Raw genomic sequence first — 19751 nt, 5'->3', positions numbered from 1 at the left:
TTTTATAGTCATTAATTTAATTCGCATAAAATTTTAAGTTATCTGCTTCATATCCATAAGTATTTTTCGTTCGAAGTATTGCAGTGCATAGTATTAATATAGACATACAAAATTAAGTCATATATTTAGTTGTCATAATGTGTTTTTCATAAATGTTACAAAGCATGAATAATAATTATATATGGTTGTGAGGAACCATAAGAAGGAGAGGAGCGTCCAGTAGGAGAAACGGTTTTATAAAAGTAACTAATCATAGTAGGTAGGTTAGGTTCGTTAGGTTACTTTAGATGCCCGAAGGGCAAACCACGCAGAAATAGGAGCCCCGCGTGAGCGGGGCTCCGTCGAATTAAGTGTTTGGACGGACATTAGGGAAAAAGCTTTTTAGAGGAGTTGTTGAGAGGCTAAAATTAGTTTCTTAAATTATTTATGTAAACCATTATGGTTGAAAATTATTATGCTACAAAACGTTATACGTAAAAACATTATAAGTATCGATAAATATGGTTTTAGCTGGTATGATATTTGATTCATTATAATCAAAATCTATATGCACAAAAAATATATGACAACTGCTGAGTATGTCATCAAATATTATGGCTAAAAAAGTATGACACAATATAATATGGCTTTTCATTTGTATGCGCAATGATGATTATGACACAAGTTGATATGCGCATCAAAGATATGACTTAAACTTATATGCAACCCAATATGGACCCCTTTTTGTACCTAATTAAGTACTTCATGCTTTCCTATTTATTACGCATTCTATTTTGTTTAACGTGTGGGTCAACGTCATTCATTTGTCATTAGTTTACGCACGATTATGCTCTTTGCATCGTAGAATTTATGTAGTTTCTCGTAAAAGACGCATTTGCAGACGTAACCCATGATTCGTACATGAGCAATGCATCAAATTCGAGCGAGGAATATAGAAATACCCGCTTTAACGGGATCCCTTGATTCTAATAATTATGATTTACTACATCCATTCATACAAGTCACACCTTAGTGAATATTCAATGGTAGGTACTTTACTTGTGTGTGCGTCAGCTTTCTTTAGCTTTTTTTATATCTACTATATTTCTCACTATATACTAAGCTATACCAAATACTTAGGTCCCTATCGCGCTTTGTGATTGTTTTTTTACTCCTCGCCTATTAAGGAAATTCAATATGGGTATTGAATTTGATTCGCATGCCTCACGTACCCCACATGAACATATTCCAATCGAAACAAATTGAGTGAAACATAAACATCTCATATAGAGAGTCAAATATTTAACCCCTAAATTTGCAAACGCCTTCACCGAACGTAATTATACGACATCGTATAGATTGATTAAAGCCAATTGAGTCGAAGTGGCAACGAGTGAGTCATCGCAATACAATCTATTTCAAGAACGCACAGAAATAATTCCTGAAATCGACATTGGTTTCCGGATTATTGGGACGCTTCATCATCGGTATGATGTTATGTTATGGCGTTCCATGACACAGAAAGATATTTGGGTCACGGCTGTAAGTGTGTATCAGCGTCAAATTTACAGGAGCGGTCAGGATGTTCAAATATACTGAAACAAGGTCTGTGTTGTCAAGGGTAACGTGTTAGATAGAGCTTAGTTTTCGAAGGTCTTCTTACAAGTATTTCATAATTATGCCCTGCTAGAGTGCTTATTCTTATGCTTTTATAACTAACACGGGGCGTAAAGCTTACGTTTATTTATGGCTTGACGTTTCGAACTTGACGTTATGTTCGTGATCATAGCACAGAATAAGTAATAGGTCATAGGCAGACACAGGGAGAGGTGGTGTGCTTATTCTTATTTCAGTTTAAATACATACCACCATGTTAGAATTAGAACACTCAAACATTCAGCCTACTTGATGGTATTAGATTCTATTCTAAAACTTGTAACTATTTAACGTCTAGTTTTTTCGTCTGATTTTTTGTAAGCTAAATGTAGAATCAACATTAAAATTTTCAGCATTATTTTCTATAACAAATAATTTTCTTTTGCCCATAGGATCCAGCGTCAGCTATCCCGAAAGGCACGCTGCTGTCTCTTCTCATTTCCATGATAAGCTACGCCCTGATGGTCCTATTCTCTGGCGGTGGCGCCCTGCGAGATGCTAGTGGCAACATAACCGATCTCGTCATAGACAATGGCACCTTTATGGACCTGGGAACTGTCTCCGACTGTGCTAACACTACGGGTGGATGTCCGCATGGACTGCACAATGATTATTCCGTGAGTTATAGATTTATCTTACCTTTTCAAGTTCACAATTGTAATTCTTGTATGAAAATTATTATTTTTTATTTTTAGTCACATAATACAAATGGATTTTTTTGGAATGGATAATATTTAGGAAATGTACAAGTTAAAAGAACTAAGATCATTGTAGTTCCGACTTGAAATTACCGCTTAAAGATCATTTATCTTTAAGCGGTAACCTCAAGTCGGAGTAAAGTCATAATCATAACCCTTAACAATAAAAATAAATAAGTAGATATATGTATACATAGGTATATACCTACTTATTTATTTTAGACCTAAGTACCTAGAGTGGGACCAAGGTAGACGGACTCTACGGTCTACGTGTATTATTACACATAATACATCTATGAGTACCGACAAGTACCTATGTTCATTGGCTAGATCGGACTTCCATCAGTTATCAGACGGACAGTTATCGGTCCGACATTGTTGTAAACACGTAAAATATTATCATGTAGATGTCTCGAGTTGGTTCCGATAGTACCTATACTGGGTTTGATTAGCCAGCTATTGTCTTGACAAATGTGCTTGTGTTGCCAGGTTATGCAACTGATGTCAGCATGGGGCCCCCTGATCTACGGCGGCTGCTGGGCGGCGACGCTGTCCACCGCACTGACCAACCTACTGTCAGTCCCGCGGCTGATCCAGGCGCTGGGCGTGGACCGCATCTACCCTGGACTCATCTTCTTCTCCAAGGGCTACGGGAAGCATGGCGAACCTTACCGCGGATACGTTCTCACGTTTTTGGTTTCACTTATATTCTTACTTATCGGTGAGTTTTGTATGACAAAGAACAATCAAAATCACGATAAACTCCTAGCGGACGTAAATGTAATTGCTATTACCTGCGACCGTTTGGTGCAATCGACCCTAACATACTGGTAACGCCATTACCCTAACCGAATCTAACCTTAAAACCTAAAAAAAAAATACTTAACCTCTAGCCGCCCAGAGACCTATAAAAAGGTCTCCTGTTCCATTCTAATTTGAACTTTGTGTTGACAAAATAAAATTTAGTAGATTTTTTCCGGGTTTTCATGTTATATTTGTCCTTCAGCTGACCTGAACACAATCGCACCACTGATCTCCAATTTCTACCTGGCCTCGTACGCGCTCATCAACTTCTGTACCTTCCACGCGGCACTCGTGCGCCCGCTGGGCTGGCGTCCTACTTTCAGGGTAAGAATCTCTAAACAAAGCCAAGTCTATACCTAGGCCATACACACAATTCTGTAGCCAATTATTAGGCGCTTATAAGTACTAAAATAGCTCGAACAATCGCATACACGAAAGTAGTTCTCAATTTGTGACAATGGATCTCAAATTACTTAAAGAATTACATCAGCAATTTTCATTGATTCCTATTTGGATAGACATTCGATAGTATGTTACAAATTACGATTGAGAATGTGACTCATTCGTGTCATGTGGTTGCGTGAATCAATGTCTCACATGTACCTAATGTTTACATCTTATACTTGTACAGTTTACTCCAAGCGTGGTATTTATACTAGCGTTAGCGTTAGCGTCATGATCATCATCATCATCATCTCAGCCATAAGACGTCCACTGCTGAACATAGGCCTCCCCCTTGTTTATGGGCGGTGAATGCCATAATCGCCATGCTTGGCAGGGGGGTTGGCGATCGCAGTCGAGTACACCGAATTTGATGGACGCTGCTGCCCGTCCACCGGTGGTCTTGGACGTAGTTTAAGGACATACCCGGGTCCGTCATCATTGCGTTTTTGCCGGAGTCGAAGTGGTCGCCATGGTCGAAATCGGCCGGAGGGATCATCATCATCGGGTAGCGTGCGTGCGTGGTGGTGGTGCTAGGTTATTCTCAGAAGAGATGGAGAAAAATAACCAATAATCAAATTCTCTCTGTTCCAGTTCTACAACATGTGGATGTCGCTGGCCGGGTTCCTGATGTGCGTGGCCATCATGTTGCTTATCAGCTGGAAAATGTCACTTATCACCTTCGCCATCTTCCTGACGCTCTATCTCATCGTACATTACCGGAAACCGGGTATGTACTGCTCCTGAAGATGATTTAAAAATTCATTCGACGTTCATAAGCGTCAAGCCTAAATGTTAACACTGACGCCAATAAGATAGGTTTTTGGAATTGTTATTGAAAAGGAATGTTACGAAAAATAGCTCACCAATGGCAGTGATAGTGAGAAAACAGCAGCAATAGTAAACTTCTACGCAACTGAATCGACTGGGTAAATTGAATTAAACTTTGAATTTTGGCGCTTCTCATATTCGCCAAGTATAGAACCCGTCAAGCGTTTGATTGATTTATATTAGACATGTTTAGGTATCTGCAGAAAGCCCACATGTACGAAAATAACTTTACTGTTGACCGATTCTAAATACATCGGTTTCTGAGTAAACGAATATCTTTCTAAATCTCATAATGCACTCACTTCCGAAATTACAAACACAACCCTAAATTCAGTATTGTAAAGTTCAGATTAGAAAAACCTCAACTTGCAGAATTTGAGAATGTTATACCTGTTGTTACATGCAACGTGCAATTGAATGCTCATGCTCCTTATACTCGTACCTAGTTATTTATTGACATTGGTCTGTTCATTCTAGGCGGATGCCTAGCTGGATGTAGTTCTTGTTTTTGAGTAGTAAACAAAGATGCAATAATCCTTTAAAAATAATACCTACTAATTGCACGAAGTGTGCCAGTTTCTATAATGGTTCGAACGGCGTCCCTTCTTAGGTTTGATGGAACAGAGGCAAAGAGCGCCGCCATTGCGTTACACCTCACTTTGGGCTACAAAGGGCTCTTTTGAATGCCAGGGTTTTTAGGATGAACAATTTTGCTGTTTGGGGTCTTATAAAACTCAGACAATTTTTTTGATAGCCTTAACTGCTTATTACAGACGTAAACTGGGGCAGCAGTACCCAAGCTCAGATGTACAAGACGGCGCTATCGAGTGCGCACAACTTGGCCCGCACCGGGGAACACGTGAAGAACTATTGGCCGCAGCTGTTGGTGCTGGCTGGTCGGCCGCAGGCTCGGCCGGCGCTCATTGATCTGGGCCACCTCATCACAAAGGCTGGCTCGCTGATGATTGTCGGAGACGTAACGCAGGTTAGTATTGGTTATAAAGAGAGAACTGCTGCCAGGTTGTCAGTGTGTCAGTTTTCGATACTTGCCGGATAGTCTATGGCACCTTACTACTATTAAAGCAGGCTAGCTAACGATAAATTTTGTCAGTAATCCGTATTACTGGTACATGGCAGTCCATGAGAATATTTCTGGAGTTAATCCAACTGGCTGTAATGTAATTACTATAGTTAGTATTAGTAGTACTAGGTGTAGCCTTTGTTTGAAATAGCCGCTACCTTTGTACTTTTTTTGGAGCGGCAAAAAAGCAGGCTAATAGTTAGATTTTCGCATTATGCGCAACTCTGGGAAATGGGCGCTATTAAAAGGTATTATGTCAATATGTCTTATATTTAATAGTGAATTATAGAAACATTTCATAACAAAAGCATTCAAACCATTCCAGGGTAAGCTATCGTACAAGGAGCGCAGCGCTCGCGCGCGCTCCAACGACGAGTGGCTCCGAGAGCGGAAGATCAAGGCGTTCAGCGCCAGCGTGCACGGCTTCAACTTCGAACAGGGGGCTCGGGCGCTCATACAGGCGGCAGGGGTGGGCCGGCTGTCTCCCAATGTCATGCTTATGGGATACAAGGCTGACTGGGCCACGGCGCCCGCCAGCGATCTTGAGGCTTACTTCAATGTGCTTCAGTAAGTTAACTATTACCCGACTTTTGGAAATCGAAAACGTGTCTGAGAATCTCAGATGACTGCAAAGGTCCCCGTGATATGGAACTCCTGAGCTTTCACTTAAACTAAAACTTACGAGAATTAACAAAAAAATCTCTTAACCTCTAGCCGTCCAGAGACCTATAAAAAGGTCTCCTGTTCCATTCTAATTTGAACTTTGTGTTGACAAAATAAAATTTCATTTTGCTTGGCAAGGTTTGACGTATGGGCAGCTAGAGGTTATGTACCCCATAGAAGTGTCAATCGTAATGGGAGGGAGCTACTTTACTTTGTATCTGTAAGAGCTAAACTGTTACCTACCCAGTTAAAACAACTATGTGTTACAGAGTACAGATGTCTTCAAGAGTCAAGTTGTTCTATCCATACCATATTTAACGGAAGTTATTAAATGGTTTTATTTATTGAATGGTTTTTTACAGCACTGCATTCGAGAACCGTCTAGCGGTTGCGATCCTCCGCGTGGCCGGCGGCCTGGACTACGGGCCGGTGACGGCGGAGGACGCTCCGGTCACGGGACTCACGGCCACTTCCAGCGGCAGCGGGGACCTCCGGGTGCGCTCGCCCAATGTCATGATGCACGCCGACTCCGACCTCGACATACGGGGGGATTCACAGCCTTCCAGCAGGCATAATCTGCAGAGTAAGCAATTTCATTGCCTTTATATAACAAGTGACAAATGTATTTTTGCCCATAAAATCTACATCACATACGATCATATTTTTCAAATAGAGCTAAAAAAATTATGTCTGCTACTTTTGCTCCCACATCCTCTCGACAGGGAATTTTTAACCCTTGTCAGAGGTGTGAATGTAACAAAGGTATCAGGTGAAAGTTTTTAACCAAGAACAGCAAAATTGAGACTTATGTGAACATGGAAATTTAAGGAGGTTAATTTGACATTGCAGGTTTGTTGACTATGACAACTTCGCGATCGTTCACAATATCGGAGGGCAAGGAGAACGGCAAGAAGAAGCCGATGGACATCCATCGGCAAATCGTCTACAAGGCATCCAACGGCGTGGAGCTCTCTAAGGATCAACTTTCACAGATGACCATTTTCCAAAAGAAACAGGTTAGCATTTACATTCGTTTTGATTATGTCGTTTAGCGGCATCTGAAGAAATGCTGTCTATAACAAGTTAATTTTGCAGGAATCAGGTACCCTGGACGTATGGTGGTTGTACGACGACGGCGGTCTGACGATCCTGTTACCGTACATCCTGTCGCAGCGCACTGCGTGGTCAAACTGCAAGCTGCGCGTGTTCGCGCTCGCCAACCGCCGTCACGAGCTCGAGCTGGAAGAGAGGAAGTGAGTTTGATAGCCTCCTGTCGAACATCCTGTCTCAATGTGGATATCAGTAATTTTAATAATTTCAACCAATTTAATCAATGGAACGCTATTAAAAACGATTAATTTTCAGCATGGCGAACCTGTTGTCGAAGTTCCGTATCGACTATTCATCACTGACGATGGTGCAGGACATCACCGAAGCCCCGCAGCCGGAGACGAAGAAAATGTTCGACGACCTCGTCGCCAAATTCGCTGACAACACAAACGAAGGTACACAATTATAATATTCACAAGAGTTTAATCGACATCATCTCTTACAAGTCTTACATATTAGCATATGTTTCACAACCTTGAATTTTCAAACGCCAAAGGGTAACAATCAGCTCAGCGCAGTGTTAGAGTTAAGTAACCGTACCGTAGATTATCTCATTTATCTCCCATCAAATTCAAATATTTTTATTGAGTAAAATAAATTATCTTCTCATACTGAAATTATGTCAACCGCCATATATATGCCAGCCCTATCATCTTACACTAACTGTTTATAAATATTTAAGAAATTCTTCTCTTGTCGGTGGAGTATCTTCCAGCTTTCCCTATCTTGCGCCGGCTCTTTGACTTTTTGATACGACACTACCCCTACTTTTTCTTTCACTTGCTCCAAAAAGCTGCGTCTGGGTTTTCCTCTTCCCCGCTTTCGTCCTATCCGCCCCTCCAGGATAATAAATAAATAAATTATACCTACTTATTGTTTCAGAATGTGCGAAAATAAGCGAGGTGGAGCTGTTAACGTTGGCTGAGAAGACGAACCGACAGCTGCGGCTGCGGGAGCTGCTGCTGGAGAAGTCGAAAGACGCCAACCTGGTGGTCATGTCCCTGCCGATGCCTAGGAAGGTTATAGTTGCATTCTCACATTGACGTATAATCATCGTATAATATCTAAGGACGAGCACTACGGGCACTAAAAATTTAATAGAAAAGGTACTAGTTCCGCGATGTTACTCACGAATTCCAGCCAATCGTGTAGTCTAACGCAACTAGTTGCGACCAATAGCGCGCGTACTGCGAACTCATCAAACAATCGCGCGCTTGATGCGAACTCATCGACCCAGTCGCGTTGTAGCGATATCGGTTTACCCTTGAATTGCCGACAGACATTTCATCGAATGTTATTTCGAAGACAACGTTTCAAGTATTTTCATTTCATCGACAAGTCATTGCGTCGAAGAATTGATACTAGTAAATTTAAATATAGGACTTTTAATTGGCACTCGAGTTATTTCGTATATAGTTTATATCGTGGTATTTCTTTACGGGTTTTCTTATTTCATTTTGGATTGCATTTAATACAATTTATTACGCATAAAATTATTTCAAAATGTAATATTTGACTTTGATAGCCGTTCGTTTCTGTGTGGGGTCGAAGTTCTAACCTAACCTAAACCTACTTTGAAAGCCGTTCGTTTCTGTGTGGGGTCGCAGTTCTAACCTAACCTAAACCCACTTTGAAAGCCGTTCGTTTCTGTGTGGGGTCGCAGTTCTAACCTAACCTAAACCCACTTTGAAAGCCGTTCGTTTCTGTGTGGGGTCGCAGTTCTAACCCATATAACCATTCCAGTCGCAGAATCATCAAAGTCGTAACTAAATGTCAGATGTGTCGTAACAGAGTCCACACAATGTGTCTAGAATTGTTTCGAAACAAAGTGTCGTCGCCGTGTGTACACTTTTCCGTAACAAGGTGTCGACACATTTGTGTGCACTTTGCGTGCGGTTTGCGACTAAATCTGACAGCAAATTTGTGACAGCAAATGTCAATATAAAATACCTCTTGAAAACCAAGGTTTGTCAAACTACTATTAGTGTCTCGTGTGCTCGTAAGTAATTCTAGTAAGTCATCATGGGCGATGCAAATGATAATAATCGACCAAAACCATATAAACACCCAACACCCGTCAACCTTTTACAGAAAAGATTTTAAAGAAATGCAATAAGCTACTTACGTCAGCCAACGAATGCTCAAAAAAGTTGTAGAGGGAAATGCTCGGAACACAATTATTGACACTGTAACTTGGTTTGGACAAGTTAGGAGGTGAACATATCAAAAGTCCCCGGCCGTAGCCCTTGAGCGGGGGGAAGAGAGGGGGCTTTGAATGTCCCATTTTCCGGTTTTTCGATTATATCTCGGAAACTATGCATCTTAGCGACATGGCCACTTATACAAAATGAAAGTTAATTTAATTTGTTACAAGTTTATTCAGTCAATTTTTTCGATATGTTGAATAGTTTTTGAGATATCCGCTCTTGAAAGTTTATTTAGGGCTCTCAATTTTATCTTGATATATCTACATCAGTGAAGGTGCTAGGCCGTGTATGGTATCGTTTTCGTATAAATCTGGGTTGCTGAATCCATTTAAGGTATCACATTGAAACCATTCCACAAAATTAAAAAAATCTTTTTAGGGTTCCGTACCTCAAAAGCAATAAACGGAATCTTGCGTCTGTATGTCTGAATACACAAAATAGTTCTTTACCTATAGATGACAGGAAAACCTATTAGAAATGTGCAGTCAAGCGCGAGTCAGACTTAATGTACGGAACCCTTAATACGCGAGTCCGACTCGCACTTGGTCGGTTTTTTTTAAACTCCTCTTGACGCTTAACCGCTGAACCGATTTCGTTGAAATTTGGTATAGAAATAGTTTGCGTCCCGGAACAGGACATAGGATAGATCTTATAATCAAAATCATCTTTTGAAGGTGTGAAAAGTGGCGTGGAAATTTGTACGGGAAATCAATAACCGCTGAACCGATTTATATTAAATTTGGGATGGTCTACATCTTTGATTTAGTTAAAAATGATAAAAAAAAAACATGACTTCAAACCTAAACTTAAACAGTATTAACTTCAAGAAGTCAATTCTGAATTCCTCCCTACACCTCATTTCACACCTTTGAAGGATGATTTTTGAGATAACTTATTATGTCCTGTCTCGGGACTCAAAATATATGTGTACTAAATTTAAATTAAAACTGTTCAGCAGTTTAAGCGTGAAGAGGAGTTTAAAAGAAAGTAAGTTTATATGTTTTTACTTAGGAATGGTGTCAATGTGATACCATAACTAAATTTGGTACTGCGAATTTATACGAAAACGATACCAAACATGGCCTCGTAGCTTTACTGTTGTAGAAGTCAAAATAAAATTGAGAGCCCTAAATTCTTATTACTTGACCAAACTTGTGTAGAAGGAAAAGGAAAAATAAAAGTCTTCGGCAGGAATACAAGACACAAATATAATTTTATTTTTGCGTTACTATTTCAATCATCAAATATAAACATACCTTGATTATATTATTCTAGTGAGATCCTCACAGATAAACAAAAACATTTACTTAAAAAATTACAAGGTCGAAATGTCACGGAACTTGTGAGAGTAATACGTGAAAAATAAAAACTTTTATGACAAAAAAATCTGGACACAATTTAAGAAGCATCCTATTGCGTCGAGGAATCATCTGTATTTTTGCTTGTTTCATTACCTCCTCGCTTCTTTTTTTGTCATTTGTATTCTGTAGCAATTTGTTAATCTGAAAATAAAGATAACTTGCGTCGTCACGGATGTCGATTTATAGGTTTTAGGGAGTGCAGAATTCGAAAACGATGATCATTTTATAATCCAAGATGGCCGCTACGTATTTTGTCATAAAAGTCGTCATGAATATCGTTTTATAGGTTTTAGGAAGTGCCGATTTCGAAAATGATGACCAGTTTGGAATCCAAGATGTGTGCCGTGCACTTTGTCTTAAAAGTCGTCATGGATATCGTTTTATAGGTTTTAGGGAGTGCAGAATTCGAATATGATGACCATTTTGGATTCCAAGATGTCTGCCGTGCACTTTGTCATATAAGCCGTCATAGCTGTTGATTTATAGGTGTTAGGAAGAGCAGATTTCGAAAATGATGACCATGCCCAACAAAACGACATCCATGTCGACTTTTAACATAGTGCATGGCCGCCATCTTGGATTCCAAAATAGTTATTATTTTCGAAATCTGCGCTCCCTAAAACCTATAAAACGACAGCCATAACGACTTTAATGACATACTGCATGGCCGCCATTTTGGATTCCAAAATGGTCATCATTTTCGAAATCAGGGCCCCCTAAAACCTATAAAACGACACCCATGACAACTTTTATGACATATTGCGTGGCCGCCATTTTGGATTCCAAAATGGTCATCGTTTTCGAAATCTGCGCCCCCTAAAACCTATAAAACAACACCCATGATGACTTTTATGACATAGTGCATGGCCACCATTTTGGAATCCAAAATGGTCATCATTTTCTAAATCTGCGCCCCCCAAAACCTATAAAACGACACCCATGACAACTTTTATGACAGTGCATGGCCGCCATTTTAGATTTCAAAATGGTCATCATTTTCTAAATCGGGGCCCCCTAAAACCTGTAAAACGACATCCATGACGACTTTTATGACATAGTGCATGGCCGCCATTTTGGAATCGAAAATGGTTATCGTTTTAGAAATCTGCGCCCCCCAAAACCTATAAAACGACACCCATGACGACTTTCATGACATAGTGCATGGCCGCCATTCTGGATTCCAAAATGGTCATCATTTTCGAAAGCGGGGCCCCCTAAAACCTATAAAACGACATCCATGACGACTTTTATAACATAGTGCATGGCCGCTATTTTGGAATCCAAAATAGTCATCGTTTTCGAAATCTGCGCCCCCTAAAACCTATAAAACGACACCCATGACGACTTTTATGACATAGTGCATGGCCGCCATTTTGGAATCGAAAATGGTTATCGTTTTAGAAATCTGCGCCCCCCAAAACCTATAAAACGACACCCATGACGACTTTCATGACATAGTGCATGGCCGCCATTCTGGATTCCAAAATGGTCATCATTTTCGAAAGCGGGGCCCCCTAAAACCTATAAAACGACATCCATGACGACTTTTATAACATAGTGCATGGCCGCTATTTTGGAATCCAAAATAGTCATCGTTTTCGAAATCTGCGCCCCCTAAAACCTATAAAACGACACCCATGACGACTTTTCTGACATAGTGCATGGCCACCATTTTGGAATCCAAAATGGTCATCATTTTCTAAATCTGCGCCCCCCAAAACCTATAAAACGACATCCATGACGACTTTTATGACATAGTGCATGGCCGCCATTTTGGAATCGAAAATGGTTATCGTTTTCGAAATCTGCGCCCCCCAAAACCTATAAAACGACACCCATGACGACTTTTATGACATAGTGCATGGCCGCCATTTTGGATTTCAAAATGGTCATCATTTTCTAAATCGGGGCCCCCTAAAACCCATAAAACGACATCCATGACGACTTTTATGACATAGTGCATGGCCGCCATTTTGGAATCGAAAATGGTTATCGTTTTCGAAATCTGCGCCCCCCAAAACCTATAAAACGACACCCATGACGACTTTTATGACATAGTGCATGGCCGCCATTCTGGATTCCAAAATGGTCATCATTTTCGAAGGCGGGGCCCCCTAAAACCTATAAAACGACATCCATGACGACTTTTATGACTTAGTGCATGGCCGCCATCTTGGAAGCCAAATTGGTCATCGTTTTCGAAATCTGCGCCCCTTAAAACCTATAAAACGACACCCATGACGACTTTTATGACATAGTGCATGGCCGCCATTTTGGATTTCAAAATGGTTATCATTTTCTAAATCGGGGACCCCTAAATCCTATAAAACGACACCCATGACGACTTTTATGACATAGTGCATGGCCGCCATCTTGGAATCCAAAATGGTCATCATTTTTGAAATCTGCGCCTCCTAAAACCTATAAAACGACACCCCTGACGACTTTTATGGTATAGTGCATGGCCGCCATTTTGGATTCCAAAATGGTCATCATTTTCAAAATTGGGGCCCCCTAAAACGTATAAAACGACATCCATGACGACTTTTATGACACAGTGCATGGCCGCCATTTTGGATTCCAAAATGGTCATCATTTTCGAAATCGGCACTCCCTAAAACTTATAAATCGACACCCATCTCGACTTTTATGACAAAGTGTTTGGCTACCATCTGCATGCAAGACATTTCTATTATTTTTACGCACAAAAATGGCCCCCTGTCAACTTCCAACCGAGATTTAATCGATAATTTATTCGATTAATGTTCAGATTAATTCAATTTCAATCTATGTTAGGTCGACTAAACTAATCGTGATTAAAATTTGAGGATTAACTTTTTTTATTCCATTAATTAGTCGAATAAACAGTTAATCTATTAAGTCCCATCTCTGACCACGTCATTTTTACACTTTGAGAATATCTGAAAACAAATGAACACAAGGAGCCATTTTGCAAATCCAGTAACTTTGTTATTACTTTTGACAGCGCGTGTCATGTGTCTACACAGAGTCGACACAAAGTCGAAACATTTGCGACTACTTTGTGACTGCAATATTTCTCAGCCTTAAACCATATTTATACATCATAATTAACAAGTTTCGTAGTATGTAAAGCATTATTTCTGTTATTTAAGTATAGTATACGCATCGAAGTACTAAAAATGCATCAAATAATATATTTATGAACACAAGCACTGAGAAGTAAACAATTTCATTTCCGGCTAAACTAAAACAATGTGGTGGCGCGTTGATTATATTACACTTAGTTTATCAAATCACTCGAGCAGTTTAATTCCCCATGATAATTTAAGTCCTATTGTAATATAAATGCAAACAATATATAATTACGTCTTGTAATCCGTTTTAGAGATGGCGTATTAATGTCACTTATTTTTATTTAACTATTTTTCCATCTGACAGTTTCCATTTGACAGGAACAAAATGAACGAATGAACGAATGATTTTGGCATAAAGTAGTCGCAAACCCGAAACAATGTGTGCACACGGCGACCACACTTTATGTCACTTTGTGTCATGTGTCGACCCTTCCCCATTTCTGGTAACTGTGTCGACACGGCGACGACTCTGCGACTGGAATTGTGACCGAAACAGACGGTGTCGACACAAGATGTGTCTACACCGCGTCGTAACGGCGACTGGAAATGGTTGTATGGGAACCTAACCTAAACCCACTTTGAAAGCCGTTCGTTTCTGTGTGGGGTCGCAGTTCTAACCTAACCTAAACCCACTTTGAAAGCCGTTCGTTTCTGTGTGGGGTCGCAGTTCTAACCTAACCTAAACCCACTTTGAAAGCCGTTCGTTTCTGTGTGGGGCCGCAGTTCTAACCTAACCTAAACCTACTTTTAAAGCCGTTCGTTTCTGTGTGGGGTTGCAGTTCTAACCTATCCTAAACCGACTTTGATAGCCGTTCGTTTCTGTGTGGGGTAGCAGTTCTAACCTAACCTAAACCCACTTTGAAAGCCGTTCGTTTCTGTGTGGGGTCGCAGTTCTAACCTAACCTAAACCTACTTTTAAAGCCGTTCGTTTCTGTGTGGGGTTGCAATCCTAACCTAACCTAAATCGACTTTGATAGCCGTTCGTTTCTGTGTGGGGTCGCAGTTCTAACCTAACCGAAACCTAAAATTGTTACAACAGAAAAATATATAAATGAGTAGTACGACATATAAAAATGTATTAAAGCAATGCGTCGAACAAATGAATTGCAATGTTTAGTAGTTGTGCCAATTAAAATAATTTGAAACGAATCAGCGATCAAGTAATATTCGTTGAATAGTATTTCTACGTAGTAAGAAAAATTGAAATAAATAGTATATGAAACAAAATAACGCGAAACAATATTACTAGTACTAACGTTTCGATGAATCGTTGTCGATGAAATAATATTCGATGGAAAGTTTGTCGGCAAACCAAGGGTACACCAGCGATATCACAACGCTGTACTGGCCCCTGTCATGCCTCATTATTATTGCCCGTAAAGCCAGTCCCTAGATATCTATGTAAATGCATTCTCACGAATATTCTGTCAACGAACCAATTATATTTCATATACAACCAAACTAGCTACATAATGAATCTCGGGGCAGAGACCAAAACGTAGATGGCGGGACGACCTTGAGTCATTTTGTAAAGAGTGGTGGGAGTGTGCATCGGATAGGCCCATGGCGGGAAAGAGGGGAGGCCTTTGCCCAGCAGTGGGACACTCTTATAGGCTAATATAAAAATAAAAATACGACCATATAAAACGGATCTATTACTAAGTGAAGGAGGAGGAAGTAATCTAGTTAAGGGCGGCGTCGATTCCGCTGTGCGCTGGGCTTTCTCAATTGTTGCTATATTATTATGATACGGTTTGATACGTTAGATAGAAGCTACGCACCAGTAAACTATTTTTTGTTGTCACCAGAAACGCTTGTCGCTCGATCATGGCTGTAGGTACTTAAATAACGTCAACTTTTTATTTTTCCAGGGTTCGGTGTCAGCTCCACTGTACATGGCGTGGCTCGAGGTGTTGAGCCGCGACCTGCCGCCCATGCTGTTCGTGCGAGGCAACCATACCTCCGTGCTCACCTTCTACTCGTAAACGATCGATCGATCGATGCATAATCTTGCTAAACACGAATGTTGTGTTAAAAAGACATAAGAATTAACCCATAAACCTCTTAAGTACTGCACAAATAAGTCAAGACAATTTTTAAAAAAGAAACACCATCGTGTACACGATTGGGCGGAGCGCTGTCCTATAATGTTTAGTTACGTCCTTAGCCTCGAAATCAACTTTAAAAGTAAGAATCCTGTAGGTAGTAAATAAGTAAAAATCTTAACCTAACCTAACCGTCATCGAAACCCTTTTCAAAGTATTATACTAAGCAAAAATATTAAAACGACCTATTTAATAAAATTTGGTATTTACGAACCTACCACATAATTCAACGTCTATAATACTTTACATATACGTTATTAATGTTATTATATTACGTTTACTTATTTCAAAGGACGTTCTCTTCTCCTTTATGTTACTTAAAAAGTACAATATGCGATAAACTTTTTTCATATTTTAAGTGTTTTAATATTAAGTTACACTATAAGTATTCGTTGTGAATGTAAGTGTAAATGTTAAATGTATTCGCCTATTACTTTTTTACATAAAATTAAGATAAGCACATTACATTCGTGTATTGACTACGTTTGAATACTGATGCCTAAGTGCCCTAAGTACAGAATTAATTAAATAATATAAACCAAAGTAGTAATGCGAAGCATAAAAGTTAGGTTCCCGCTTTTTTTGGCTCTTCTGTATAGTACAGTCGCCATCAGATATATCGGAGCGGCCAAGGTGTTCACAATATCTGAACACGCACTCTAACTCCTTGACAATAGAGGCGTGAGCTCAGATATTTATGAGCACCTTGGCCGCTCCGATATATCTGATGGCGACTGTACCAATTAAATACCTACCTACTTATTGTGTTGGTTTTGTGATTATTTTGAATTTGAACAGTATTTTTCGGCTTTAGTAAAATAATTTAGTTCCTAGATAGGTACATATACATTGTTACACAAATATTAGACATTCTAAACTTGATTATTCGAAAACTTGCATAAAGTTTAAAATGTAAGTAAGTCAACCTATTGTGTCTATTGTTCCAATACTACTTATAGGAACATATTTAACGAATATAGACTAGGTCATCAATATCAATGCATTTTGGGTAACAATAAATATTTATTTTATTGCAGGCAAAATATAAGCTATTATGTTAGTAGGTAAGCTAATTTATTTTCCTTGCACAAGCTGACAAACTTGACGTTAATTCGTATTCATAAGTGAAAACGGCCGTATTAAAACTACTAAGTAGGCACCTACCTAAATAACTATGTTTTTCGAACTTCTCCGTAAAATTTGATATAGGTACCTATTTTAAATTTATGGCAAAAATCTTTTAAAATTGACAAACTGACCAAACGCTAAAATTTATCTTTTTATGAAAGGTCTTAGAGCTACTGGCAATTTTATTTAGTTTTAAATATCGTGATAAAATAATTCAAAACCATATATATTTCGTAGTTTTGTAACTGTGAAACACCCAAAGAATAATATTAAGTACATATTTTATACACATATGAACAATTTACAATAAGTACTATTATCTCATGTGAGTTGGATGTTACGCATTTCGCATTTTAAATATGTTATAATATATACAATGTGATTTTAAAAGTTAGTTAATTAAATGATGTTATTATAAGTAATTAGTTTTAAGAATTAACGACAAATTATTAAAGATTACTCTTACAGTACTAAAGAGGTAGGTGTAATGTGACAAGTTTTAATAAAATAAATTATGAGTTTTTATCAATATCTTGTTATTTCACCGACTACTAGTATAATAAATAAGGGTAGGGCAATGATATAATTGAGTATTTGGGCGTTTACTAAAATAAATATTGAAAACCTGATTCTTTCAAATCTGGACTTTCTTGGGCTCATTCTACTCAAAATCGATAGCATTCTCCATCCCACCATTAAAAAAAGATGTCCCAAAATGACCATTCCATTACGTCACGTTTTACTATGTATGTGCGTAACGTAGTGGAACGTACAATTTTCATACAAATTTTTGGGACATTTTATTTTATCATCAGAATTGAATATTCTAGTGATTCTGAGGTGAAAGAACCCAAAAACACCAGGTGTTAGAATCAGGTTTTCGATATTTATTTTAGAAAACGCCCATTTTTCATTTCGACCCAAATTCGGATACTATGAATACAAATGAAAGCTGCTGTAGGAGGTAGTAGTTTTTGTGTACCTAGTAGCAGGAATAACATGACATTAGTTCTATACTAGTTAATGTTAAAAATTAAAGGGATTATCGGAATAGCTCCAGAGCACTCCAGAGAATTCTAGGCAAATTCTAGGTAGTAATAGCCAAAGAGTATAGTAAGTATACTTAGCTCTTTCAACCTCTTCTCCTTTGAATCAATGAATGTGTCGTGCTGAAAATAGAGTTGAAATAGAGGTTTTCGGCAAACTCCACAGAGTTTTACAACCCAAGATTTTGTCTCGATTATGTCTTATCCTCACACCTCCCTCACACTTTCACCATATCTAGACACGCGGTAGCGTGTCCAGCCTCGGAGTAATTAACAATGGAGCCGCCATTAACAGGCGTTCCCCTCTGTCGAAAATAGGCGGCCAATGGTCAACCTCATGTCAACCATATGTATGGACTGACGTTTATCTGACATGAATAAGAATAAGAATAAGAGATGTTTATTAGCACAAATAATAATAACTAATAACACAAAACTAAAATTCAATTACATAAATATTTTGTGCCAACGTACATGACGTACCTATACATTTGATGTGCCCCTCCCCCGCAAAAAACGGCAGACTATTTTGTACCGAAAATTTTAGACATGGCGTCTCCATTGTTTATTACTCCGAGTGTCCAGCCAAGTTCAAAGAAAAAGGAACTGGCGACGCAGCAACCGTGTGTAATATACACGAACCATATAAGTTACTCTATGACTTTCACCATAGTTTGACTACTGTCACAAAATGTTGTCTTTTGCGTCAAAACAAATATCGTATCCTAGAATTACGAAAAGGCACCGAGAGTAACATAGTAATAAGCATAATAATGTGAAACAATAAACAAATAAATAATCTACTTATAGAAGACTCAAATTATAAAGCTATTTCGACATGTCCGATAATGAAAGTGCAGAGGGTGAAACAAGTTGTAAGTACATACTCATACTCACACTCAGTTCGAATAGATATCTTAACTTAGTTCTTTAACTATATCTTTTTATTTTAATGAGTAAAACGAACAATTAAGATCCTTCAAAAAAGAAAAAATAAGTATATGTAACTTCAACAACAACTTGTCTCGAAATATTTTTACAGTTGACTGTACCCGACCCACGTGATGTTTGGTTCGAAAATTGTAAGCATTGTTTAATAACTTACTTAATTGTAATTTTCATCTTGTTTAATATCACAGGCCGACGAGATAAACTATTGGTAGTACCTACTCGTTTCTCGTACCAGTACAGTATTAAGGTGTTTTCACACGTGTTGCACATGGATGGCTGAAAAATTCAGTGAAAGCATGAAAAATTAAAATGATTAAAGAAACAATCATCATCAACATCGTCACACAAAGAAAAATAAAACTTGTTAGAAATAAAAAATCAGTAACATAAGGATGTAATTAAATAAAAAAAAAACAATATCACCCCGAGAAGTAAATTAAAAGGTTTTAAGTAAAGTAGGTACGTTTGTAAATTTTTAGTGTTTCTCCATCAGACAATCACCTTTTTTGATGATGAGATGAAGTTAGGGGCAGATTTCTTTTTACTCTTCCGCGAAAATTGCGCTTATCAAAAA

At 38.7% G+C, this 19751-nt stretch overlaps 1 protein-coding gene across 1 annotated transcript in view; it reads left to right on the top strand.

Moving 5' to 3' along the window:
• LOC134669552 (bumetanide-sensitive sodium-(potassium)-chloride cotransporter-like) overlaps nucleotides 1–17705 on the top strand; it is a 79095-nt gene extending 61390 nt beyond the window's left edge. The window contains exons 9-20 of the mRNA XM_063527158.1: nucleotides 2028–2252; nucleotides 2823–3054; nucleotides 3340–3461; nucleotides 4173–4308; nucleotides 5183–5394; nucleotides 5816–6057; nucleotides 6516–6736; nucleotides 7003–7169; nucleotides 7249–7406; nucleotides 7519–7658; nucleotides 8146–8282; nucleotides 15819–17705. Coding sequence (XP_063383228.1) covers nucleotides 2028–2252; nucleotides 2823–3054; nucleotides 3340–3461; nucleotides 4173–4308; nucleotides 5183–5394; nucleotides 5816–6057; nucleotides 6516–6736; nucleotides 7003–7169; nucleotides 7249–7406; nucleotides 7519–7658; nucleotides 8146–8282; nucleotides 15819–15932 — 2106 coding nt within the window. The 3' untranslated portion in view covers nucleotides 15933–17705. The remainder of the gene's footprint in view (nucleotides 1–2027; nucleotides 2253–2822; nucleotides 3055–3339; nucleotides 3462–4172; nucleotides 4309–5182; nucleotides 5395–5815; nucleotides 6058–6515; nucleotides 6737–7002; nucleotides 7170–7248; nucleotides 7407–7518; nucleotides 7659–8145; nucleotides 8283–15818) is intronic.
• Nucleotides 17706–19751: the final 2046 nt, after the last annotated feature.

The sequence above is a fragment of the Cydia fagiglandana genome, chromosome 12, assembly GCF_963556715.1.
Source record: "Cydia fagiglandana chromosome 12, ilCydFagi1.1, whole genome shotgun sequence".
Lineage (NCBI taxonomy): Eukaryota > Metazoa > Arthropoda > Insecta > Lepidoptera > Tortricidae > Cydia > Cydia fagiglandana.
Note: the sequence above shows the minus strand (reverse complement) of the source record. Positions and strands in the feature narration are given on the sequence as shown.